Consider the following 26,309-nt stretch of genomic DNA (forward strand, 5'->3'; position numbering starts at 1 on the left):
CCTAAAAACCGCCTGGCCAAGGGGCACCCTTCTCCACGTAGCCAAACTCCTTCCACAGTCAGCAAGCCAGCAATCCGGAATCAACGCGGTCGGACCTCCAAAATGTCCATGCAAATCTGTATTGGGAACTCAATTCAGTAAAGAGAAGAGACAAATCAATTGAGGCAGAGAAACGTTTTAAAGCTTGAGTGATATAATTGAGGTACCGCAAGGAAACACACACTTACAGTCAATGTATACCAGTAGTACAGGATGACATGTATGGAAAAACCAGCCGTGTGTCACAACATACATTAGAGCGAGAGCCTTCATATACTGAACTTAGTCTCCACCTCCCCTACCCCTAACCAAGGGAAACGTCTTAAGGCAACACTGATTTAACAGGTGGAGAAGTCAAACGCAGGTCTAAGATAATAAAGGTTCTATAATAGACAGTAAACAACAGCTGTGTCACAACAGAGCAGAATAACTGCCTTCAGGCAAATAGTAACAGCTGTTGTTTTAAACATAGCTGCCCTGAGGTGTTTTCTATGTTTAACCACCCCAAATTCCTTGACAATACCTTCGATTCCCCTGGTTCACGGAAGTAATTTCTCTATGGAGAATAACATGGGGTGATCTTAATATCGTCTACTAGCGTTGTGGTCCAAAAATAAACAAGCTGTCTCGGCGTTATTGTCAGGGAGGTGTCTCTGTATCGTTTGCAACAGTCAGTCACTCATATATGATACAGTCTGCTTCTAGCGAAAATCTAACTAATTCAGCAGCAGTAACATTAGCGTTTTCTCTCAGTCAGTTGATTCTTCATATCCATATGAGTGAAGCGGCCGGGATGACATGTTTATTTTTCAAACACAGTTCTTATATGAAGCAATCTAAAAATCCTCCTATGGCGAATTCAATGCAACTAAAAAAATACATGAACCTGGGGACTGACGCCCTCTACTGAAAGTGACGTCAGACTTCGGTGCTCTATACTCGAGTTGTCCCGATTTCTTACAGACCAAGTACTAGTACAAGTACTTAAGTTTTAGTACTCACCCTAGCACTTTTGTTGAGTAACCCCTTATTTTTATTTATCGTAGATGCAGATGGATCTCCGATCTACACTTCAGTTGTCATTTATGCTTGTAGATCGGCTGTTTCTGGTGATTTGCTGCGGTGTTGGGTCAGACTTGCTCCCGTTGCATTCGTTCAGCCTATAGTGTCAAATGGACGTTTTGGTACTCATGTCAGAGTATCAGGGTTACTTTATTCATTCAACCTTTATTTAAATTCTCGGAGAGGCCATTGAGGGAACCCCTCATTTACAATGATGCCGAGATTACATACAAACAATAAAAAAACATGAATACAACAACAATCAGTTACAACAATCCATTAATTTTTTTAATATATATTCAGCAATCAGTTAAAACAGCAACATATACAGGTGATGGATGGTTATCATCATATCATCATCATCATCATCATCATCATACTATAATTAACCAAATGTCTGAGTGTCCGTGTGTGTGTGTGTGTGTGTGTGTGTGTGTGTCTGTCAGAAACAGTGCCGTAACTCCTTACTGCCTGCACCAATCACTCCCACTTTTCACACAGGCATTGACCATATGAATATGGAGGGCGTAACGAAGCCCTTTTTTCGATTTGACACATTAATGATTATTAATTAATTTATTAGTCAATTACAAACGCACCCGGGGCGCAGTACCCTTCACGGGCAAATATCTCACAACGGGTAAGGACTAGTTGAGTAAATTCCTAAAATGACCAGTTGATGCCAGGGTATTACGTTTAAGTTCTTGTTGCAAGAGATTCCAAGAACCAGGTGCAACGATGCTGAAAGCAGCCTTTCCAAGTTCAGAGTTGGCAAAAGGCACCAGAAGGCCTAGCCAATCACTGGAGCGAGTTACAATGCGACTAGGTTTCTGATGTAACATGGATGAAATATATGATGGTAATTTTCCGATGAAGGACCACTTCACCATTTTCAACCTATCTTCATTATAATAGGTCTTCACTAATAATCATGATAAAAATGGCACAATTCTTTCCTACTACTCAGTCTGTGTCTCATATGAGGACTGTGGGCAGTTCAGAAACCAGTGACATCATCGATAATGAAAATCTAAACATTTCTGCCTAATGATGATGTCACTGGTGGACGGGTTTCTGAACTGCCCACAGCCGTCCTATGAGACAGACTGAGTAGGGAAAAAATGGTGCCATTTTATCATGATTAGTGGAGACCAATTATATGAAGATAGGTTGAAAAGGGCTGAACCCCATTTGGTGTTTTAAACATGTTATAATTTAGCTATTGAAAAATAGCAGATCTACAAGCTCATATCGCTTGTAGGTCTGCTATTTTTTTTAATCGTGAAAATGTGGCACAAATATTTGCTTCTGGTGGGGTCCCTGGAACAACATATTTTCAGATGAGGGTCGGCGGGAAATTCCATATCATTTTTGGGGTCCTTGACATGAAATATTGAGGACCACTGATATAGAAACATGAGGTATTTCAGAAAACTGTCAGAATTTCGACGTCAGGCCTAAATGGGTTAAAGTGTTACTCAGCTGTTTATGTTTGGCTTGCTGCTGTACAGTATATGTACAGTAGTTGTGTTTTATTATGCTGTGCCTGTTCTGTTCTCTAGAGGACCACGGTGGAAATAAGCCTCCGGGCCTCAATCCTGTTTTTACCCTCAGTGATTAATATATACAGGATATATATTATATACACGCAAGACTAAGTACGACTCCATTTTTATGCCGAATACCTACATAGCTATGAACATGACTATGGTTTCACATTTGTTACTTTATATTTTTAAGTGTAGCAACAGTGAATACTTTAGGTAAAGGTCTTATTTTACATTCCATGACACTATGGCCATGTTCAGGTGTTTAGACAGATATCTGGTGTTGTGTCCCCTAGTCTCAAACAAGCACTTACCTGAACGTTTTATTTACTCAGGCTACTATTTCTGAGTTGTAGAGAGAGTTGTATTTTTATACTCTGAGTTTGTGAGCTTGTAGATCTGCTATTTTCAGCATGCAACCAAGTGTAAAATCATGACTTATACTGGATCTCTTGTCCACTAGTCACATTTTAGCTGTTGACAAAATTGTCAATACATTTAGTCTTAGTTTTTAGTCATCATAGCTTAGTTTTCATTTAGGTTCCATTTAGTTTTCGTCAGTGAAAAAAGGTAGTTGAGGAAATGTTTTAGTCTTAGTTTTAGTCGAAGAAAACAACACTGTCTGATGGCCAGCGTGGTCCCGTGCTCAGCCTCACACTTCTGCTTTATGATGTGTTCATCTCTCTTATTGGATCTGTCAGCAATTAGCTTGGATGGAACTTCGTCCACTTCTGTCCTCGAGAACAGTGCTTCCCACACTTTAGATCTCAACACCCAAAAGAGAGATTAGACCTTTTGTTTGCCTGAGAGCCAAACTAGTGATCTCAGTGATGTAAATAGGTTTTCAATGTAATGAGTCCCAGGATGCAGGGGTGGTCTTTTAGATGAGTCCCAGGATGCAGGGATGGTCTTTTAGATGAGTCCCAGGATGCAGGGATGGTCTTTTAGATGAGTCCCAGGATGCAGGGATGGTCTTTTAGATGAGTCCCAGGATGCAGGGATGGTCTTTTAGATGAGTCCCAGGATGCAGGGATGGTCTTTTAGATGAGTCCCAGGGACATTTTATGTGTCCCACTTCAACGACGTTAGGAGTCATATTTAGCCTTTTTTTCCCTCTTTTTTTTTAATACAAATTGCAGCATTTAACTCCCATTTCATTTTATATGGTTTTAATGTGGTTATATTCATGTAGAAAACAGAAGAAGAAATGATTATTATAACTAAAACTAGCAAAATAAACTAGAATAAAAAACAGTACAGTAGTACAGTTCAGTAGTTTTATTGCTTCCCTTATAAACTGCATTTTGCGATGCAAAATTAACCATATTTTAATCTGGATCTACAAGCTCACAACCTGTCGCTTCACATGGAGTTTGCATGTTCTCCCCGTGTCCCCTATAGGGTAGGTACCCTCACATGTTCTCCCCGTGTCCCCTAGGGTAGGTACCCTCACATGTTCTCCCCGTGTCCCCTAGGGTAGGTACCCTCACATGTTCTCCCCGTGTCCCCTAGGGTAGGTACCCTCACATGTTCTCCCCGTGTCCCCTAGGGTAGGTACCCTCACATGTTCTCCCCGTGTCCCCTATAGGGTAGGTACCCTCACATGTTCTCCCCGTGTCCCCTAGGGTAGGTACCCTCACATGTTCTCCCCGTGTCCCCTAGGGTAGGTACCCTCACATGTTCTCCCCGTGTCCCCTAGGGTAGGTACCCTCACATGTTCTCCCCGTGTCCCCTATAGGGTAGGTACCCTCACATGTTCTCTGCGTGTCCCCTAGGGTAGGTACCCTCACATGTTCTCCCCGTGTCCCCTATAGGGTAGGTACCCTCACATGTTCTCCCCGTGTCCCCTAGGGTAGGTACCCTCACATGTTCTCCCCGTGTCCCCTATAGGGTAGGTACCCTCACATGTTCTCTGCGTGTCCCCTAGGGTAGGTACCCTCACATGTTCTCCCCGTGTCCCCTATAGGGTAGGTAGTAGGTACCCTCACATGTTCTCCCCGTGTCCCCTAGGGTAGGTACCCTCACATGTTCTCCCCGTGTCCCCTAGGGTAGGTACCCTCACATGTTCTCCCCGTGTCCCCTAGGGTAGGTACCCTCACATAAAACATGCAGTAATCCTGGTCTCTAAACTACCTCCCCCTGGCCATCCGGGGCGCCTGATGGAGGGGAAAGGAACTGGTCGGAATAACGTGTTCCTCCTTCCACACGCTACGTCCGCCGGGGAAACTCCCCCCTGTCAGGTGAAATGAAGCAGCGTGGCCTCCTCATGCATAGAAGGAAGCATGAGGTCAGTTAGTTCGGGGCTCTCCCCAGGTTGGCAGAAGGAGTGTTCATTGCACCCAGGATTACAAGCATATAGGCAATTGGCACCGGGTGGAAATATGGGTTATAATACAAAACCATGGGATAAAAATTAAAAGTAAGAAAAAATAAATAAAACAAGTGTTTGTGTTCGCGTGCGTGCGTGCGTGTGTGTGTGTGTGTGTGTGTGTGTGTGTGTGTGTGTGTGTGCGTGCGTTGCAGAGCGGGCCAACCTCCCCAGGAACATGATCGAGAACAGCATGTTTGAGGAGGAGCCAGACGTTGTGGACCTCGCCAAGGACTCCACCGCCTTCCCAGTACGACCACCACACCATTCATTATTTTATCCCTTCCCAGTACGACCACCACACCATTCATTATTTTATCCCTTCCCAGTACGACCACCACACCATTCATTATTTTATCCCTTCCCAGTACGACCACCACACCATTCATTATTTTATCCCTTCCCAGTACGACCACCACACCATTCATTATTTTATCCCTTCCCAGTACGACCACCACACCATTCATTATTTTATCCCTTCCCAGTACGACCACCACACCATTCATTATTTTATCCCTTCCCAGTACGACCACCAGATCTACAAGCTCGGTTGTAGGTCTGCTATTTTTTGAAAGAACGCGAAAATGTGGCGCAAATCTTTGAATATATTCTTCCGTTTTTAACTCATATCTTTGCTTCTGCGGGGTCCCTGGAACAACATATTTTCAGATGGGGGTCCATGGTGTCCAAATTACAGATAGTTCTTGGGGTCATTGACATGAAAAAGGTTGAGCACCACTGACATAGAAACAAGAGGTTTTTTTTCAGTCAGGATTTAGAAGACACTTTTGTAGAATGGAGCTCAGGTCTAAGTCAGTCAGTCCACCTTAAGAGCAGAGGTTAGCTCTCTGTTCTAATTAGCTTGTTAGCTGGAGAACGCCGTCTCTGTGAGAGTGTTGTTTTTAACCACATGCGCACCATGAGTATCGACGTGCAGACAATCTGAAACGCTTTGCCAGACGGTCTTATAGCTCGTACAGTAACACCGCTGGAGGAGCCTCAAACTATAGACTATACAGTAGGTACATCTATTATTGTCTGTCTGTCTGTCTGTCTGTCTGTCTGTCTGTCTGTCTGTCTGTCTGTCTGTCTGTCTGTCTGTCTGTCTGTCTGTCTGTCTGTCTGTCTGTCTGTCTGTCTGTCTGTCTGCACGCAAGCATGCACGCACGCACACTCTCCGCTTCTTCTCTCTCTCTATATCTCTGTCTCGCTTTCTCGCTCTATCTCTGTCACTCTCTCGACCACACTCAGCTGTTACAGTTAAGTTAAGTGCATTTCTGGAGACTCAGTTGGGTTGACATGTGTCACCATGCGCCAAACCCGGGATTTCTCGTTTCCCGGTTTGGGTTTGAAATCTCGGGTTTCTATAATGTCTATTAATCCAGAATTAATAGCATTTTATTTACCGTCCGTTGCTGTTTTTAGCACCCGTGGCCCCCATATAGGGCTACATGGTGTTAACATCATCGAAAATCCCAAAATCTCTGCACACACGCGATCTTTAGTGGCATTGGCGCTCAGATTGAGGTGAAGGACGATATTATAACTTTAATCCGAGATGGTGGGTCGTATAGAACTGTTTACGTTGAAAAACGATCAGCGTCAGAGTTAACCCATTTAGACCTGAGGACGATTCTCCAAATGTCTTCTAAAGCCTGACAGTTTTCTGAAAAACCCATGTTTCTAGTCGTTCTCAAATACTTTCATGTCAAGGACCCCCGAAAATATCTGTAATTGACCGCCGACCCCCATCCAAAAATATGTTGTTCCAGGGACCCCCCCCGGATGGAAAGATTTGAGTTGAGTTTGAGTCTGAAAGAATATATATTCAAAGATTTGCGCCACATTTTCACGATTTTTCAAAAAAATAGATCTACTTAGCTCGTAGCACGGCACCGAGTGCCGCGCTATGAGCTTGTAGATCTGCTATTTTTCAACAGCTAAATTATAACATAATGCTTTAAAACACCAAAATGGGTTAATAACATGCTCAATCCCAGTTGTTGCGTTGCGTTCCGTTCCAGGCGTTCCCGGCCCTGGACCCCGACGAGGCGGTGTACGAGCCCCGGGCGTCTCGGCTGCTGGTCCGAGGCCTGGGCGAGAACGAGCTGGACGAAGACGAGGAAGACTACGAGTCCTCGGCCCGCCTCCTGGGCATGTCCTTCATGAACCGCAGCACCGCCCAGCGGCCTAGCTCCTCCCCCTACGTCAGGCAGTCCCCGCCCAGGTGGGTACCTCCTCCTCTGCACCTGGCTGTCATGCTGTGATGGCCTGATTATTAATCCCTAAAGAGTTAAGTCTTAAAAAGACAAAAGAGTGGCCGCACACACTGATAGCCAAAGTGACGATTATTTATTAGGATGCAGAGTAGGAACCGACGTTTCGGCAGTACAACTGCCTTCTTCAGGGTACTTGCCGAAACGTAAATAATCGGCACTTTGTACATTCAATTCCATGCTTTTGGCAAACGTTTTAGACCCACTCAAGGACACTTTGAGTGTAGCAGAGTGTTTCCAGTGAGCCAACATGCACAATAGCAGCACCCTGACTCTGTTGGACCAGAATGGAACAGAGCCTTCATTCTTAGTATCATTAACACTGGCTACATTTACATGGACAGTTAAATCCCCTTTTCATTCCGAATAGAAGTTAAATCATATTAAACTTTGTCATGTAACCACCTACAAAAACTTAAATCCGGATGAAAATCCTCGATGCGATTTAAAAACCATTCCGGATTTTTCCGAAAATTGGACTCATGTATACACTGCTCGGATGTAAATTCATTCTGTTCTTTATTTCCAAGGAGCTGCAAATCCAAAGCGCTATAACCAAGGCGCGCCGAGGAGTTTGCACATAGAGCGCGTTTTTTCGTGCATTTTGCAGATCCGAAATCCACACAAAAAAACGTGGAGCAGCAGCAGATGATCCCCCTGATCTGTGTGTGTGTGTGTGTTCAACAGTCTCTCTCTCTCTCTCTCTCTCTCTCAAAAATAACGAGCGACCCGATACAATAATAATCAGTGTGTTGCGTGCCCTGGCCGTGCTGTAGATAATGAAGTACAAATAAAAACGAGATGATCATCTTTCCAGCGGACAAAGGGAGCCACAGCGGGTGGGGAAAAAAGACGGTAAACATATATGCCCGCCCCTATCCAACCAGCAGCCTCAAAACTACTGCGGAATGAAATTGGATTTCAAAGTATCGTCTTTCGTCTGTAATGTTTTGTATTGTTGAGACAGTCAAAATGAATGAACTAACTGCCTATATTTTATGTGTCCAACAGATGGAGTAGTTTCACGTGAATTAACATGTATCATGTCTTATATCACATCTCCATATAAACACTCATTCGGAATGACTATTTCCCATGGAAACTCGCAGCAAAAAACATTACTTCCGAAGTATTTTATTCTGAGGTATTTATTCGGAATGTTCACCCTGCATATAAACGCGGCCAATGACTCTGTTTGACAAGAATGGAACAGAGCCTTCATTAGCATCATTAACACTGACTCTGTTTGACCAGAATGGAACAGAGCCTTCATTAGCATCATTAACACTGACTCTGTTTGACCAGAATGGAACAGAGCCTTCATTAGTATCATTAACACTGACTCTGTTTGAGCAGAATGGAACAGAGCCTTCATTAGCACCATTAACACTGACTCTGTTTGACGGGAACAGAGCCTTCATTAGCATAATTAACACTGACTCTGTTTGACCATAATGGAACAGAGCCTTCATTAGTTTCATTAACACTGACTCTGTTTGACCAGAATGGAACAGAGCCTTCATTAGCATAATTAACGCTGACTCTGTTTGACCAGAATGGAACAGAGCCTTCATTAACATCATTAACACTGACTCTGTTTGACCAGAATGGAACAGAGCCTTCATTAGCATCATTAACACTGACTCTGTTTGACCAGAATGGAACAGAGCCTTCATTAGCATCATTAACGCTGACTCTGTTTGACCAGATGGTGGTGTGTGTGTGTGTGTGTGTGTTACTGTATTCCAGGTCATGCTCGCGGCCCTCGGTTCGCACCATGGTGGTGTGTGTGTTATTCCTCGTCATTGTGGCGTCCATGACCATGGTTCTGTACTTCCTGCCCGGCTGCACCTTCACCAAGGTGAGACGGGAGGCATGCCTATATATGGTGTTGTGCTGTACTTCCTGCGTAGAGAGGAAGCATGCCTATGGTGTTGTACGAACGTTGTCGGTCTGCTTCTTTGGCCATTTTTTTTATTTGAATCCTGATGAGTAACTGTTCCGATGATATCTAAGCAGCTTTTGTCATTTTTTTCTCTCTGTTCTTAAACCACTTTCAACCTACTGTACACACGCTTCTAGGACTAATGAATCACTGTCTCTTCGTGTGTGTGTGTGTGTGTGTGTGTGTGTGTGTGTGTGTGTGTGTGTGTGTGTGTGCGACAGACGGGCTGCCGTAAGCCCAACAGCACGGCTCCCCTGGAGCCCGTCTACCCACAATCCACCACGGGCGAGCCTTTCCCCTGGGCAGAGTACCGCCTGCCGGCCAGCGTGCGACCTCTGAACTATGACCTCCACCTGCACCCTGACCTCCGCAGCCTGACCTTCAGCGGCCGTGCGGTGATCACGCTGTCGGTGCAGCACCCGACGCGACGCATCGTCCTGCACGCCGCCGAGCTCAACGTCACCAATGCCACGCTGCAGGTGGGTTCCTATAGTATACTGCCCCCTGTTGGCCAGGGGTCTACCTTATAGGTGTTATAAAACTGTAAATGGAAACTAAGCTACGATGACTAAAACTAAGACTGAATATATGGTCAGTTTCGTCAACAAATAAATAAAATAAATAACTACGGTAGACTAAAATGTTAGGAAGGGACTAGTGGACAAGAGGTCATTTTACACTCTGTTACATGCTGGAAATAGCAGATCTACAAGCTCACAACGCGTCGAAACGCGATGCGTTGTGAGCTTGTAGATCGGCCATTTTCAACAGTTTTCTTACATTTTAGAACTTCTTGAACTGAAATGGGACATTCTGCAATTTAAGTACAAGTTCAAGTACATTTTGATGCCAATCATACTTTTGTAGTTTCCGGACGACAGACAGTTTACTTTAGTTCATATCTTTAGGACGTCACCCTTCACCAAATGCATTGTCCCAAGTTGTGCTTCTACAGCAAAGGTCATGAAATTGATTCATGAAGTGACTCACCACATAGACGCCAATCCTGAAAGAGGGAATTCACACTTTGTCAAGTCCCTCCCATGTGGTTGTGCCCCTCTTCGCACTCATTTGTTGCCGTTTCGTAGTTGGACATAAATCCTTTCTCTCCATCCACTACCATTGAAATAAGGTGTTTTTTCAGTTGCTTCGTATTGATATTCTGTGCATTAATTTCTTATTTTAAACTTGGCGTCAGGAACATCACAGGTGCAGCACAGGGCAGTCACCGTGTGTGTGTGTGTATCTGCTGCTCCAGGTCGGCTCCGGTCCGGCCGGCGTGGTTCCAGTCCTGGATCATATGACTGTGTGTGTTGTCTCCAGGTCGGCTCCGGTCCGGTCGGTGTGGTTCCGGTCCTGGAGTACCGTCTCAGGCAGCAGATAGTGACTGTGTGTGTGTGTGTGTGTGTGTTGTCTCCAGGTCGGCTCCGGTCCGGCGGGCGTGGTTCCGGTCCTGGAGTACCGTCCCAGGCAGCAGATAGCGGTGTCGCTAGGCGTGGAGCTGCAGACGGGCCAGCGATGCGTCCTGACGCTGGAATACTCCGCCAGATTGTCTCACAACTACGACGGGTTCTACAACAGCTCCTACGTCAGCGTCAACGGGACCAGGAAGTATGTAGTTGCCTACAATTTAAAGATTGAGCACCACTGACATAGAAACATAGGTATTTCAGAAAACTGTCAGAATTTAGAAGAAATCTTTTTTATTTCAACGTCAGGTCTAAATGGGTTAAGAGCCGTCTCCTCTGCTTCTCATCCCCTGCAGGGTCCTAGCTGCCACCCAGTTTGAGCCTCTGGCTGCCAGGAAGGCCTTCCCGTGCTTCGATGAGCCGTCCTTCAAAGCCACGTTCCTGGTCAGGATCACCAGAGAGCCTGGTTACATCGCCCTGTCCAACATGCCAAAGGTAAGGATCACCAGAGAGCCTGGTTACATCGCCCTGTCCAACATGCCAAAGGTAAGGGGGGTGGACACGCAGATCCGACACCAAATATCCGACATGCGGAAATCACCCGTCGCTCCCGACATGCGTTGGTCCGACATGCGTTGCTCCGTGCTTGCGATTAGGGTTAGGTTAGGGAAGAGCCTTAGATATAGACAGAGTTACGCAAACTGCGTTCACTTCATGGGGCATCAGTCCAATGTCCTACCTACATAGACTACGCATTGAGAGTGGGGACAACCAACTGGGACAAGTCCTGGACTGGAAGTAGGCAGAAATGCATTGGACTGCCCAGCTTTAATGATCTTAAATCCCTTTATTTTAAATTGTTTTGTAGTAATAGTACAACATAAACATTAAGGAGACTTTAGTTGTTACTGTACAATACTTTAAAACACCTTAAAATAGCTCTTATTTGCGCCGCCCTCGTTGAAAACAATGTATTTCCAACTCCAGGTTGTCTCAGTTTGCTTGAGGGCTACCCGCAGAGCATGGCTACATCGCTCTGTCCAACATGCCAATGGTACAATTATATCACAGAGCCTCTCCAAAATAGCCTGATAATTAATTTTAATTTAGTTTCACTTCATTATTCAGACTGAAAGCCCTTCCCATGGCAGCCGTCAAATGGTGGTCCATGGCTCAAATGGGTCTGAGAGGCTAAATGTCATCAAATGGTGGTTCGTGGCTCGAATGGGTCTGAGAGGCTAAATGTCATCAAATGGTGGTCCGTGGCTCAAATGGATCTGAGAGGCTAAATGTCATCAAACGGTGGTCTGTGGCTCAAATGGGTCTGAGAGGCTAAATGTCATCAAACTGTGGTCCGTGGCTCAAATGAGTCTTAGGGGCTAAATGTCATCAAATGGTGGTCTGTGGCTCAAATGGGTCTGAGAGGCTAAATGTCATCAAATGGTGGTCCGTGACTCAAATGGGTCTGAGAGGCTAAATGTCATCAAATGGTGGTCTGTGACTCAAATGGGTCTGAGAGGCTAAATGTCATCAAATGGTGGTCCGTGGCTCAAATGGGTCTGAGAGGCTAAATGTCATCAAATGGTGGTCCGTGACTCAAATGGGTCTGAGAGGCTAAATGTCATCAAATGGTGGTCCGTGGCTCAAATGGATCTGAGAGGCTAAATGTCATCAAACGGTGGTCTGTGGCTCAAATGGGTCTGAGAGGCTAAATGTCATCAAACGGTGGTCCGTGGCTCAAATGGGTCTTAGGGGCTAAATGTCATCAAATGGTGGTCTGTGGCTCAAATGGGTCTGAGAGGCTAAATGTCATCAAATGTTGGTCCGTGACTCAAATGGGTCTGAGAGGCTAAATGTCATCAAATTGGTGGTCCGTGGCTCAAATGGGTCTGAGAGGCTAAATGTCATCAAATGGTGGTCCGTGACTCAAATGGGTCTGAGAGGCTATAAATGTGGTCCGTGGCTCAAATGGGTCTGAGAGGCTAAATGTCATCAAATGGGTCTAAAGGCTCATACATAGTCTGGTTTTACGGTGGTGGGGTGACCACCGAACTACAACATGACGTCATGAGCCGCGGTGAAGAGCAAACCACCGCCACCGCTCCAGCCCTTCTCCCTGTTTTTACTCACCACCACTCAACGTTATTTCAGCTCCGGTGGTCAGCTCACCACCGGAGCGGTGGTCACCTTACCACCGAAAATCCAGACTATGAATAGGCCTTGAGAGGCTAATCATGTCATCAAATGGTGGTCCGTGGATCAAATGCTGAATGAATAATGGGCCTTGATATGAAAAGGGTTGAAGATTGTGGATGTTACCTCGCTACGTGCGCTAAGTTCCCTCTCTTTGTCCTGTAGTATGATTTGGCTTGACCTTTGCTCAGAATGGCCAGAAAACAACCTGCTATTCTATTTGATGCCATTCAACGTGAACTAACAGGGAAGCCTTATCTTACAATAAATGCAGATAATCACTGAACTGACTGTGATGCCCATATATAGGCATGTATGGAGTCTGGAGATCCGCTCGTCCAGAGCCACAGATCCGACCGCTATGCCCATAAATGGTCATATGCATATATGGGCATATATACTGGTGATGTCACACCAGGGATCTCCATATATGGGCATTAAAGGGGCCAAGGACAGACAGACATAGATTGGGATAATTATACTCATGCTGGCCCCACCTGACACCCGCCACACCCATAGAGTAATAAAAAGGATAGAGACTAAACCGGAGCGAAAGCCCTCCACCTCTGACCACTAGGGCCGAGTGCTTCAACGCTGGAGAGCCTCCCGGGGGCAGGTGTGGACCTGGCTGTTGTACCACACCTGTCCCACCTGGCTGTTGTACCATTTCAAGGCATTTCAAGTCCCTTTAATGCCCATATAAGGAGATTTCACCTTCTGTCTGTCTCTGTCCATTTTATTCGCATTCATAGAGATTTCCTCATCTGTCTGTCTGTCTGTCTGTCTGTCTGTCTGTCCCTTTCATGAGCATACTCTATAGGTGCGTTCAGATATGGATGGTTAGAGAGGCGCGATTACATACAAAGTAAATGCAAAAAGATGAGAATTGCGCAAACGGTCACGGCGGGACGGACCGATGCGAATATATATTCAGGTCTGAACGCAGCTTATGCAGTCTATTGGGCCATGTGGGTTCCCATACGGAGAGGGAAGCGGGACGCCACATGATACCGGCATCTCAGATTGTGTTTGTCGCTCTACCTAAAGACACAGTAAATGGTTGACTCATTGATCATCTGAATCTGGTGACCCTGTCAAGTAATTTCATAACAAAAGACATACATTGGTAAATGGTGCATTAATTAATATAGCTCTTTCATCCAAGGCGCTTTACATAGATAATGCTACATAGATAGCATTATCTATATAGCATGCAAGGACCTGCACATTGGGAGCAATTAGGGGTTCAGAGTCTTGCTCAAGGACACTAACTCTGGGGGAGCCCACGGGGATCGAACTGGGAACGTCACGGTTCCCGTCCGGACGCTCTACCGGCCACTCTACCCCTGAGCCACAGCCGCCCCCTACATTACTGCTTTTCATGGTGTCGCAAGAATGGCACACTTCAAACCACCGCCGAATTTGAGTCTTGAAGGAAATCTAGCAGATAATTGGAGAACGTGGCTGTGAACTTTTCTGTGTCACCAGTGGAGTGGCAGAAAGGTCTGAAAGGTGCAGCGTGCAACGTTCCTGTTATGCATGTTGTGGGGGAAGAAGCCATAAAAGAGAGTAAAACGTTTGTCTTGGCCGATGCAGAGAGGAACAAGATCGCTGTCCTCGAAACAGAAGTTCAAAGAATACTGTGAGCTGCGCAGGAACCTGCTGTGCGTACATGAGACACATGTGCACAAGGTCCGTCAGAAAGACCTGGAAAATAAAGCTAAAGACTGAAAGAATTTGGCAACCTGTGAAACTCATTACCCCATCAAGACCTGAGAATAGATTCCACAAAATGCCGTCTAAATTATGACCGTTTTCTATATCAGTTGTTCTCAAACTTTTTCATGTTGAGGACCGCCAATAAGATACTGTATGTAATAGGCTGCTGACCCCCATCTGAAAGTATGTTGTTCCAGGGACCCCCTAGAAGCAAAGATTTGAGTTAGAAATGTTTTTCAAAAATAGCAGACCTACTGTACAAGCTCGTATCTGCTGTTTTTCAACAGCCAAAGTTTAACATAATGGTTCAAGTGGTTAATACGTGACAGAATTGTCTGTGGGGTATGCCATGACCAAGTAAGGCTCCTCGCTCCCCTGGTACCGCCCAAGGACTTGTAACCTGACGACCCGGCCCGGGGGTCCAGGCGCTCCCTGGCTGGTGGGGATGGAGCCAGATTGCTCAGAGAGGCTGATCTCACGTTGGATAAAGCACTCGATGTGTGCCGTGCCAGTGAGATAACGTTCACACAGATGAAAGCGTTGCATGATGAAGTTGAAGTGCACAAAGTGTGCAAAGCTTAAGGGCACACAAACCAAAGGAGGTAGCAGCATAAACGAGAGCCCTATGACCAGTGAGAAGGAATGGGTTGTGACCCATGTGGCTACAAACATGAGCAGAGAACATGCCCAGCCTATGGACAAACATGCAGGAAAATGCCATTCGAAAAATCACTTTGCAAAGAAATGTCTCGTGCAAACGGTCAACCCAAAAATAAGAAGACGCATGTTGTGGGAAAACTCTCAGGACACTGACGGCTCTGAAGAGCTGTTAATAAACATAAAGAAATTTGGAATTGACGTCCGGAGCTGACTGTAACGTCATGTCAGCCAAAACGTTCCACATGTGGCATTAAGCTGCATTCATGCATCAAGCTGCAAGTTAGTGGCATAATCTGGCCACAAGATGGAGCCCTTGGGGCAACAACATCAATCACATGTCGGTACAAGGGGGCCCAAAACACAGTATTGACTTTGAGATCATTGAGGAAGATGCTCCAGCGATCCTGGCGAGGAAGGGAAACGAGCACAAAGCTGAACATGGTGAAGAGGTTCTATTGACCATTTGCAGATCGCGGCCATCTTGCCATCAGAGTTTGGAAGCACTCGTTTTCAGTAAAGCAATGCTGCCTCCTGCATTATGTGCTAATTCAAAACAGGTGGTACGCAGGGCAGTTGAGTGATATCCAAAGAGCTCTTTCAAACTGCAACACTTAGAAAAAAGAATCACCTGCAAGGACAGAAAGTAACTAACTCATAACATGTCTACAGTGGTGTGACAGTGTAGTCACTACCCAGGGCCAGGAAGGACACGACACAGGCAGTTGTTCTTAAGTAGGCTGTTTTATTCCTCTTACGCCAGGGCATAACAATTTGAAAGCCACACAAATTCACAATGTCAGTTTACACAGGAGAGCAGATGGCTCTCCACTGTCCGGACAGAGGCTCTGTGTTTGTAGAGATGACTGATTTATCCTGTTGTGCCTTGATCAAGTCCATGCACAACAGGTGCGCAGCCACACCCAGCTCTGAGTCCAGTTCTAGTTTGACTCAGGCCAGGTGTGACTGCTTAACTCAGTCACCCTCCATCTCACAAGTGGATTTTTATGAAACAAACACTTTGAGGATAGAAAGAGAATAAGGGCCAATTCATACTCCTATTTTACCGCTGTAGTGCCGAAATTATTTCGGCTCATCAGAAATTTTCAGTAGCACCGAAGAGCCGACTTTAGGACGGTACCCGCCCCCCGAACCTCAAATGACATAGTATGAATCGCGCCCAATTCAAGCTTTCCGTACAGCTGCAATATTGGTGAGTTTGACGTTGTTTAATACAATCAGATGATCGGATGAATGGTCTGCCAATGGAAGTTGCACCTAGGTAGCACCTTGCCATTAACTTAAGATGACTGCAGTCTGCATATGGAGAATAGCATGCAGAAGGAAGACAGCATGCAGAAGGACTATATGAACATCTCTTCTCTGGACTTGGCTGCTTACCAAGATGAGCACAGCATAAAGCTAGACCCGGAAGTAAGCAATGTTGTTTTAGGCAGCACATTTCAATTTTTGTCGAAGTCGTATGATTTTCACACACGTTACAGCAGTGGAATTTGTTCTCTGCATTTGACCCATCTCTTGGAGCGGTGAGCCGTGAACCAGTCTCTTGAATAGTTTTCACTTAGTTTTAGTCACATTTTAGACACCTGGAATGTTTTAGTGTTAGTCTAGTTTTAGCCGACTAAATGTCATGAGATTTTAGTCGATTAAATCTACAGTTGCTTTAGTCGACCAAAATGTATTTTGGCGGGCCTTGATGCCGTCGCAATGGCTGATTTTACACTTGCTGAAAATGTCAGATCTACAAGCTCACTTGTCAGCTTGTAGATCGGCTATTTTCAGCATGCAACCGAGTGTAAAATTACTTATACAGTATAGGCCTACTGGATCTCTTGTCCACTAGTGTAGTTTTTATTTGTTGACGAAATTGTCAGTATATTTAGTCTTACTTTTACTCATCATAGCTTAGTTTTCATTCAGTTTCCATTTAGTTTTCGTCAGTGAAAAAAGGTAGTCGACGAACATTTTTCGTCTTAGTTTTAGTCGTCGAAATCAACACTGTAAGTAAGGCTGGCAGTGATACATGCAACTAGGAGGATCCCAGTTGCTCTGAGGGACAGCGTTATTGAGCAGCTTATGGAGCAGTCAGATGTGGGAGCATGCATTTTCAACTCTCATCGTTCCAAGTAGGTCAGAGCCAAATGGGCTCTGGACAGCGCCCCTGCCAGGGCCCAAATTTGCCAATAATTTATCACACCTGACCACCCCTAGATCTCCATATATGGAGCTGGCCTGTTCATATTTCATACAACATGTCCTATATTTGGGCATGCCTGACACAGAACTCTGTATATAGGAATAAAGGGACACAGAGAGACAGATACAGAAATCTCCATATATGGGCATAAAAGGGACACAGACAGATGGGTGGAACGGGTACAATGGGCATGGATCTCTTTGTTAGATTCGTTACCGTCTAGTATGGAGACAAATTGAAACGTGCCTGTAGAAAGCATAGATATATATAAGAAAGCTAGATGGCTCATCCGCACTCTGGCCAATGGAGAGCGACGTTGCTACGTGGCAGCCATCTTACCCCGGGGCAGCATAACATTGTCTATGTACTTTTAAATAACCATAACTTGCTCAATGTTCAACCGATTTTCAAACGGTTTGGTTTGTTATAAATGTCAGAGACGTCCACATACTTTTATACGACGTTCATGTACAAATCAAAATTAAGCAGATAAGCGTCCTGAATCATAGCCACGTTGACAACGTTTGTAATGAACCAACCCGTTTGTAAATCTGTCAAGATTTGAGCAAGTTATGTTTTTGTTTGAGCTGCCATTGAACATACTGTACTGTAGGCCCGAGGCAAGATGGCCACCGGGTGAACTACGTCAGAGACTCCGCCATGAGCCATCTAGCATTTATATATGTCTATGGTATAAAGGGCTTGAACTCCAGGTCTGTGTTGTCATGGTTTCTGGATGCTCTGACATCATTTGCGTACATCTGACCTGGAACTCCATATATGGAGCCAGGCTGCCACATCAGCATCATTGTCTCCATATTTGGTGGATGGCTGATCTCGGGACACCTACCATATATGGATATGGCTGAGTCATCGTGACATCATCTGGAATGATGAGATGCCCTCTCGGGAGCATATATAAAAGCTGCAGACTCGGGATACACTCAACATTCAAATATATCACTGTTTTCAGAGACTTTTTGACCCGAAAGAGAGAGAGATACTAAATAATGTCAGCCGAATATGAAGAGAAGAGAGACCATCAAGGTAGCGGGCCCGAGGGCATGGAGCCGGGCGGCACCATCGAGAGCAACTGGGACCAAGTGGTGGACAGCTTCGACAACATGGCCCTGGGCGAGAAGCTGCTCCGGGGCATCTACGCCTACGGCTTCGAGAAACCCTCGGCTATCCAGCAGCGGGCCATCGTCCCATGCATCCAGGGCCGCGACGTGATCGCCCAGGCCCAGTCGGGCACGGGCAAGACGGCCACCTTCGCCATCTCCATCCTGCAGCGCCTGGACGTGAGCCAGGCGACCACGCAGGCGCTGGTGGTGGCGCCGACGCGCGAGCTGGCCCAGCAGATCCAGAAGGTCATCCTGGCGCTCGGCGACTACATGGGCATGCGGTGCCACGTGTGCATCGGCGGCACCAACGTGCGCAGCGAGCAGGCCAAGCTGCAAGGCGAGGAGCCGCCCCACGTGGTGGTGGGCACACCGGGCCGCGTCTTCGACATGCTCAGCCGCCGCTTCATCTCGGCGCGGAACATCCGCATGTTCGTGCTGGACGAGGCGGACGAGATGCTCAGCCGGGGCTTCCAGGAGCAGATCAAGGACATCTTCCAGAAGATGGAGAGTGACACGCAGATGGTGCTGCTGTCGGCCACCATGCCCGACGACGTCCTGGAGGTCAGCAAGAAGTTCATGCGCGATCCCGTCTCCATCCTGGTGAAGAAGCAGGAGCTGACGCTGGAGGGCATCCGGCAGTTCTACATCGACGTGGAGAAGGAGGAGTGGAAGCTGGACACGCTGACGGACCTGTACTCCACGCTGACCATCACACAGGCGGTCATCTTCGTAAACACGCGCCGCAAGGTGGAGTGGCTCACGCAGAAGATGCACGAGGGCGAGTTCACCGTGTCGGCGCTGCACGGCGATATGGACCAGAATCAGCGCGACGTCATCATGAAGGAGTTCCGCTCGGGCTCCAGCCGCGTGCTCATCACCACGGACCTCCTGGCGCGGGGCATCGACGTCCAGCAGGTGTCGCTGGTCATCAACTACGACCTGCCCGCCGCCCGCGAGAGCTACATCCACCGCATCGGGCGCGGCGGCCGCTTCGGCAGGAAGGGCGTGGCCATCAACATGGTGACGGAGGAGGAGAAGAGGGCCCTGCGCGACATCGAGAAGTTCTACAACACCGTCGTGGAGGAGATGCCCATCAACGTGGCCGACCTCATATAGATGGAAAATAGAGTTCTGTTGTGTGGATGTTCTCCCCGTGTCTCCTAGGTTAGGTACACCCTCTATACTGCCTCCCCCTGGCCAGCCCGGTGTTCCTTCCACACGATTAGAAAAATAAATGAAAAATACGAAAAGAAAACGTTCTACAATGTGTGTTCTCCCTGTGGACCCCTGTGGGGCAGTGCTTCTCATGTCAAGGACCCCCCCCCCTCCCAAATTGATAGTTTATTAGATTTAGATTAGGTTAGATTTGTTTTCCGGCTCTAAGTGATTTTCAACCATTTTAATTTCAAGGACCCCCAAAGTTTGACATGCATAAGGCTACGGACGGACCCCCATTTAATGGCCTTTATATCTCTGGGACCCCCCGGTTTATATAGTAAAGTCAATTTGCTATGCTGAATACATTTCATGCCCTTCTTCCGAATCTCCCCTAAGCACGCCAACAATCACAAAAAAGATTATCTTTTTCGCCAAAACTTGATGAGGAGGCGCTCTTATCATCATACATCATCATACATCACATTCCCTGCTCAGCCAATCAGCTGAGCTAAACGGACGGAGGGGCAGACAGGCAGACAGACAAACATGCACACAAAGCTGTGCATGGCGCCCCTCAAAAAAAGGAAGAAAATAAATGGGCCTGAAATACTTTCTGCCTGAGAACAAGCATATGGAAAATACCTTAGAGTATAAATATAATAGAGATGTCACCGAGAGGAAACCCTGAAGTGAAATGGACATAGTGGCCACATTTGGTATTGCAGCTCGAGCCAGCGCTGGGCCGTTGACTATCATTGCGCACGTTCATGTTATTGGGGCAATAACACGTGAACGAATGTTTCATACGTGAAATACCCGCAAATGACGCAATGATAGTCAACAGCCAGCGCGTTCATGATTTGGCCAAATTCATCCCAGAATGCACTCTGTTCCTACCCAGAAGGAGGAGTGAAATCGTCTCATGCGCTTTTGAGCAACTTAATGCAAGTGGATGGGAGGAGAAATCCAACTTAATGCAAGTGGATGGGAGGAGAAATCCAACTTAATGCAAGTGGATGGGAGGAGAAATCCAACTTAATGCAAGTGGATGGGAGGAGAAATCCAACTTAATGCAAGTGAATGGGAGGAGAAATCCAACTTAATGCAAGTGGATGGGAGGAGAAATCCGGTGGCGTCTATTAATATACTGTATACTCTAAGGTTCTTCTTGTCCGCCATTCTTGACCCAACGTCGTGGAAGATTTTCTATAATACTGGATAGGATGGATTTGATAGGACAGACATCTCTGACATTTTGACCCCATATTTGGCTACTTCTGACCTGAAACTCTATAGATTTGTCCGGCTGCGTAGACTCCAGTCATGGCTGACATTTTTTCTTTATTTTGAGACCCATTCGACCGAGAGAGAGAGAGAAGCCAGATAAACACACTCAAAGCTGTGCATAGGAGGCGCTAGCGACCCTCAGAAAATGAACAAAAAATAAATATATCTCTGCAGGGGGCCATAAAAGCTCAAGTCGTTCGCTGGTTGGATACTGGAGATTGTCACATTTTTTTTGTCACGCCGATTGGCTGAATGAGTTGTCTGTCAACGCTGCAGTACTGCTGCAGCCAACCATGCATTAACATTTCCAAATACTGTACATGGAAATGTGATGTTATTGGTTGACCATGCTAAGATCCCTAGTGATTTGAAGGGGGATTGGTTGACCAGGCTACGGACATCCTAGTGATCTGAAGGGGGATTGGTTGACAAGGCTACGATCTGAATGGGGGTTGGTTGACAAGGCTACGAAAATCCTAGTGGATCCGAGTATATGATCCACTCTAATCCGAGTGGATAGAGTGGGTCATATAATTGTCTCCACCAGGCCGAAGGCATGGGGAGAGAGTATGTTTTGCACTCCGTCCGTGTGTGAGTCTGTGTGTGTATGCGTCCGTCCGTCTGTTACCAGCTAATCTCCGGCACCGTTAACCTGGACGATGCCAAACTTTGCACACACTCCCTGGATGCCAACGATGAACCTCTGCCACCAGGAGGCCGACTTTTGTAAAACAATTTCTTTGATATTGCTCCTCCAGATTCTGTCCAGAAATCCCGCAAATCGTTACACACTATCTCTAGAGTCATGTGTTGACAACGTTTGTTTGAGCTGCCATTGAACATACTGTACTGTAGCGCCGAGGCAAGATGGCCACCGGGTGAACTACGTCAGAGACTCCGCCTTGAGCCATCTAGCATTTATATATGTCTATGGTAGAAAGAAATCCGGTGGCGTCTATTAATATACTGTATACTCTAAGGTTCTTCTTGTCCGCCATTCTTGACCCAACGTCGTGGAAGATTTTCTATAATACTGGATAGGATGGATTTGATAGGACAGACATCTCTGACATTTTGACTCCATATTTGGCTACTTCTGACCTGAAACTCTATAGATTTGTCCGGCTGCGTAGACTCCATATTTGGGTCATGGCTGACATTTTTTCTTTATTTTGAGACCCATTCGACCGACCGAGAGAGAGAGAGAGAGAGAGAAGCCAGATAAACACACACTCAAAGCTGTGCATAGGAGGCGCTAGCGACCCTCAGAAAACGAACAAAAAATAAATATAACTCTGCAGGCGGCGATAATAAGATGGCCATAAAAGCTCAAGTCGTTCGCTGGTTGGATACTGGAGATTATGTCACTTTCTTTTTTGTCACGCCGATTGGCTGAATGAGTTGTCTGTCAACGCTGCAGTACTCCTGCAGCCAACCATGCATTAACATTTCCAAATACTGTACATGGAAATGTTATTGGTTGACCATGCTAAGATCCCTAGTGATTTGAAGGGGGATTGGTTGACCAGGCTACGGACATCCTAGTGATCTGAAGGGGGATTGGTTGACAAGGCTACGATCTGAAGGGGGGTTGGTTGACAAGGCTACGAAAATCCTAGTGGATCCGAGTATATGATCCACTCTAATCCGAGTGGATAGAGTGGGTCATATAATTGTCTCTCCACCAGGCCGAAGGCATGGGGAGAGAGTATGTTTTGCACTCCGTCCGTGTGTGAGTGTGTGTATGCGTCCGTCCGTCTGTTACCAGCTAATCTCCGGCACCGTTAACCCGGACGATGCCAACGATGAACCTCTGCCACCAGGAGGCCGACTTTTGTAAAACATTTTTTTTTATATTGCTCCTCCAGATTCTGTCCAGAAATCCCGCAAATCGTTACACACTATCTCTAGAGTCATGTGTTCAAGACGGATCTGTCCGATATTTCATGTTCCATCCTAATTGGCTAACATTGGCTTTCAAAGTTTGCAGGATTGGCCTGTTTTGATCAAAAAGCCTCAAATCATGAACGCAGCGTGCAATTTACGTGAAATCTTTCACAGACTTTCCTACTAGGCTGAGGAATATATCCCACCCTTTTCACATTGGCCTGTTATAGCGCCACCGACAGGTGTTTTTTTTGCAAAACACATTTTTGGAACAAAATGCCTCAAATCATCCAATTGCCATCCAAGGCGTAAGAACAAATACCACCCTTTTCACATTGGCCTATTATAGCGCCACCAGGAGGCCACAACCTGACCTGGCCTGGGGGAGACCTGTCCTATTATAGCGCCACCAGGAGGCCACAACCTGACCTGGCCTGGGGGAGACCTGTCCTATTATAGCGCCACCAGGAGGCCACAACCTGACCTGGCCTGGTGGAGACCTGTCCTATTATAGCGCCACCAGGAGGCCACAACCTGACCTGGCCTGGTGGTGACCTGTGCCCCGAGGGGCACTTCATCTAGTTCATTCCTTTTTAGACTCTTAGGGCTAGGGATGGAACTCGTTAATTTTTATTGATAACGATCACCTTATCGATCAGGCTTATCGAGCCCACTATCGAGCATTTCTATTATTTTGTGGAAAGATGGGAGATAATAAATTCTGAACAGAACCAGTATCTTTTACTAGGGACAGTACTAGGTACTAGGGACAGGGCAATTGGCCTTTTTACCAATACAATAATATTAAAGAAACTGTTAAACTTAAAAGTGTTATTTTGTTTAGCGCTGGTTGGCAGGTATCGATACACTTTTAGACGGACATGTTTGTGCCAGCATGGATGATTACATTTATTTCTTGATCGCCTCTTGCTATGATTGTTTGAACATGACGTCATGGGCCGCTATGCTCAATAACAGGCTTGATAAGCCCAAAAGGGTACTCGATAAGCTTGTTATCGGATTTTATCGGGTATCGTTTATCGAGCTCCATCCCTACTTAGGGCCCTATTTCTGTCAGCGCTGAACCCCTTCATCCCTAAACGTTGTTGCCTTTTTTAGTGTTTTGAAAGAGCATATTCAAATAGTTCAACTAGCTGATCTACATCAACACGTGAGCTTGTAGATCGGCTATTTGAACTATTCAAATATCACACCCGTGTGAAGTGAGGGACGCTCTTATCATCGTACATCACCCGTTCATTGTCAATGGGCTTTGTGTAGGTCAAAAATAGCTGATTTTCTCATCTACATAATTGATTCTCATTATGAAATTCTCCATTAGAACCCCTCAAAAAAAATCAAAATAGTTAAAAAAGGCAAAGAAGTTTGGGGATAAGGGGTTTAGCACTTTGGGGACTGACGAAAAGAGGGCCCCAAGAGTCTCTCTTGTTCCCCAAAAATAAATAATAAAAATCACACCTGTGTGAAGTGAGGGGCACTCTTATCATCTTACAACATCCTCATGTTGCTATTATTAGGTGATGTAATGATGATGTAAAACAAACTGTGTCAAAACAAACATTCAATTCTCTTTATTCTTAATGGCGTTTTTTAACCCATTTTGGGCGGGAACCCCTTTTGGTGTTAGTTTTTTAGCTATTGAAATGCAGATCTACAAGCATGTCTGAAATAAGTGTCAGAGCTGAAAAATATGAAATAAAGGCTTAAACATGTAGCTAGGTGTAATGTTAGAGACCACAGAAGTGAACCTTTCAAGCCTGTTTTCTCAACTTGCTGTTTTCTGCAAGACATTACACTATAAGCCACATCTCTAAAACTGGTGGGTCAAATGGAACAACCAATATGTCAATTTGAAGCTATGATTCCCTGCTTTCATATGACAAAACAAAAATTGCTCCACCAACAGCCATGACAGCTTCTAATGATTTAACAGTGTATTAGATCTAGTATTGCAGTTCAGGGCAAGACGAGCTGCCTCATTCTGGGCTATTTGCAATTTACGCGGGTCGTTTTTAGCTGCATTGGACCACACAACTGGACAATAGTCCGGGTGGGATATCACTAGTGCCTGGATGACCTGGTTGGGAGTTAAAAACTCAGCACATCTCCTAATCATGGACAAACCCCCTCCCATTTTCTTAGTTATGTTTTCAATATGAGTAGACCTGTACCTGCTCAATTGTTAAATCGCTCAGATTCAAATTCAGTTTGGGTTTTGACTTGAGCATTATTATGCTGTGATCCAAACTACAATGGATTTAGTCTTTGAGATGTTCAGGACCATCCTACTGTTCACCACCCACTCTGATATGTTCTGTAGCTCCTTGTTGAGAGCTACAGACAGATCTTCCATGTTAGTGGCAGACATATACAAAGTAGTGTCGTCAGAATACATGGCTATTTTGGCCCTGTCTAAGACCAGTGGCCTGTCATTCGTAAATAATAGTGAACAACAAAGGACCTAAGCAGCTTCCTTGTGGAATTCCACAGTGAATATGTTTAGACTCCCATTGTAGTATACTCTCTGTGATCTGCTGGATAAATAGCTTTTTATCCACGTTAGTGCAGATAAGGTAAAACCATGACATTTTGTGATGTCACAGTCAGCAAATCCTATATGGGATTTGCCAGCAGATGTCACTGTTTTCACTGTTTTGCCTGTTTTCATTGCAGCTCAAAGGCTTCCAAACCCGCAGAGAAAACTTCAAACCACAATCCACTGAATGTTCAAAGTTCAGGTTGTTTGGGTGTCATTGAAGTCATAATACCTTAAATAAAACCATAAATAAAAATTAACCCATTTCGGGCGGGAACCCCTGTTTTAAGCATTCCGTTCTACTTTAGCTATTGATAAATAGCAGATCTACAAGCTCATAGCGCTGCACCGAGTGCCGCGCTACGAGCTTGTAGGACTGCTATTTTAGAAAAATGGTGAAAATGGTGCAACACTATATATACACAACAATATATTCTTTCAGAGAGAACGTTTTTACTCAAATCGTCACTGAAAGTACATATTTTTCAGATGGGGGTCGGTGGCCAAATACATATCATGGGTCATGAATGGGTTAATAAATAAAATGCATAAATGAATGTCATAATGAAACCTTTAACATCTAAAATGTGTTGTGTTCCTCAGGCTAAGACCACAGCGCTCCCTAGTGGCCTGGAGGTGGACGAGTTTGAGCAGAGCAGTGTGAAGATGAGCTCCTACATCGTGGCGTTCGTCGTGTGTGACTTCATCTCCAACACCACCTCAGTGTCTGGAACTAACGTAAGACACGCACGCACACACACACACACACACACCTCCACCTCAGTGTCTGGAACTAACGTAAGACACGCACGCACACACACACACACACACACACCTCCACCTCCGTGTCTGGAACTAACGTA

At 45.7% G+C, this 26,309-nt stretch overlaps 2 protein-coding genes across 3 annotated transcripts in view; both read left to right on the forward strand.

Annotated features, from left to right (window-relative positions):
• Positions 1-26,309, forward strand: part of lnpep (leucyl/cystinyl aminopeptidase) — a 65,412-nt gene that overhangs the window by 20,312 nt on the left and 18,791 nt on the right. Inside the window, exons 2-8 of one of the 2 annotated variants that reach the window (XM_083785056.1) lie at positions 5,172-5,305; positions 7,041-7,243; positions 9,042-9,153; positions 9,459-9,716; positions 10,658-10,848; positions 11,003-11,141; positions 26,050-26,184. In XM_083785056.1, the coding sequence (XP_083641182.1) occupies positions 5,172-5,305; positions 7,041-7,243; positions 9,042-9,153; positions 9,459-9,716; positions 10,658-10,848; positions 11,003-11,141; positions 26,050-26,184 (1,172 nt within the window). The remainder of the gene's footprint in view (positions 1-5,171; positions 5,306-7,040; positions 7,244-9,041; positions 9,154-9,458; positions 9,717-10,657; positions 10,849-11,002; positions 11,142-26,049; positions 26,185-26,309) is intronic. The other variant, XM_083785057.1, reaches the window with a different exon arrangement.
• LOC310872884 (eukaryotic initiation factor 4A-I-like) lies at positions 18,444-19,673 on the forward strand (the record flags this gene model as incomplete). The annotated part of the gene is made up of 1 exon (XM_083785061.1): positions 18,444-19,673. The coding sequence occupies one exon, from the start codon at positions 18,444-18,446 to the stop codon at positions 19,671-19,673; it is 1,230 nt and encodes a 409-aa protein (XP_083641187.1).

This window comes from Protomyctophum parallelum (assembly GCF_964188405.1).
Source record: "Protomyctophum parallelum genome assembly, chromosome: 15".
Lineage (NCBI taxonomy): Eukaryota > Metazoa > Chordata > Actinopteri > Myctophiformes > Myctophidae > Protomyctophum > Protomyctophum parallelum.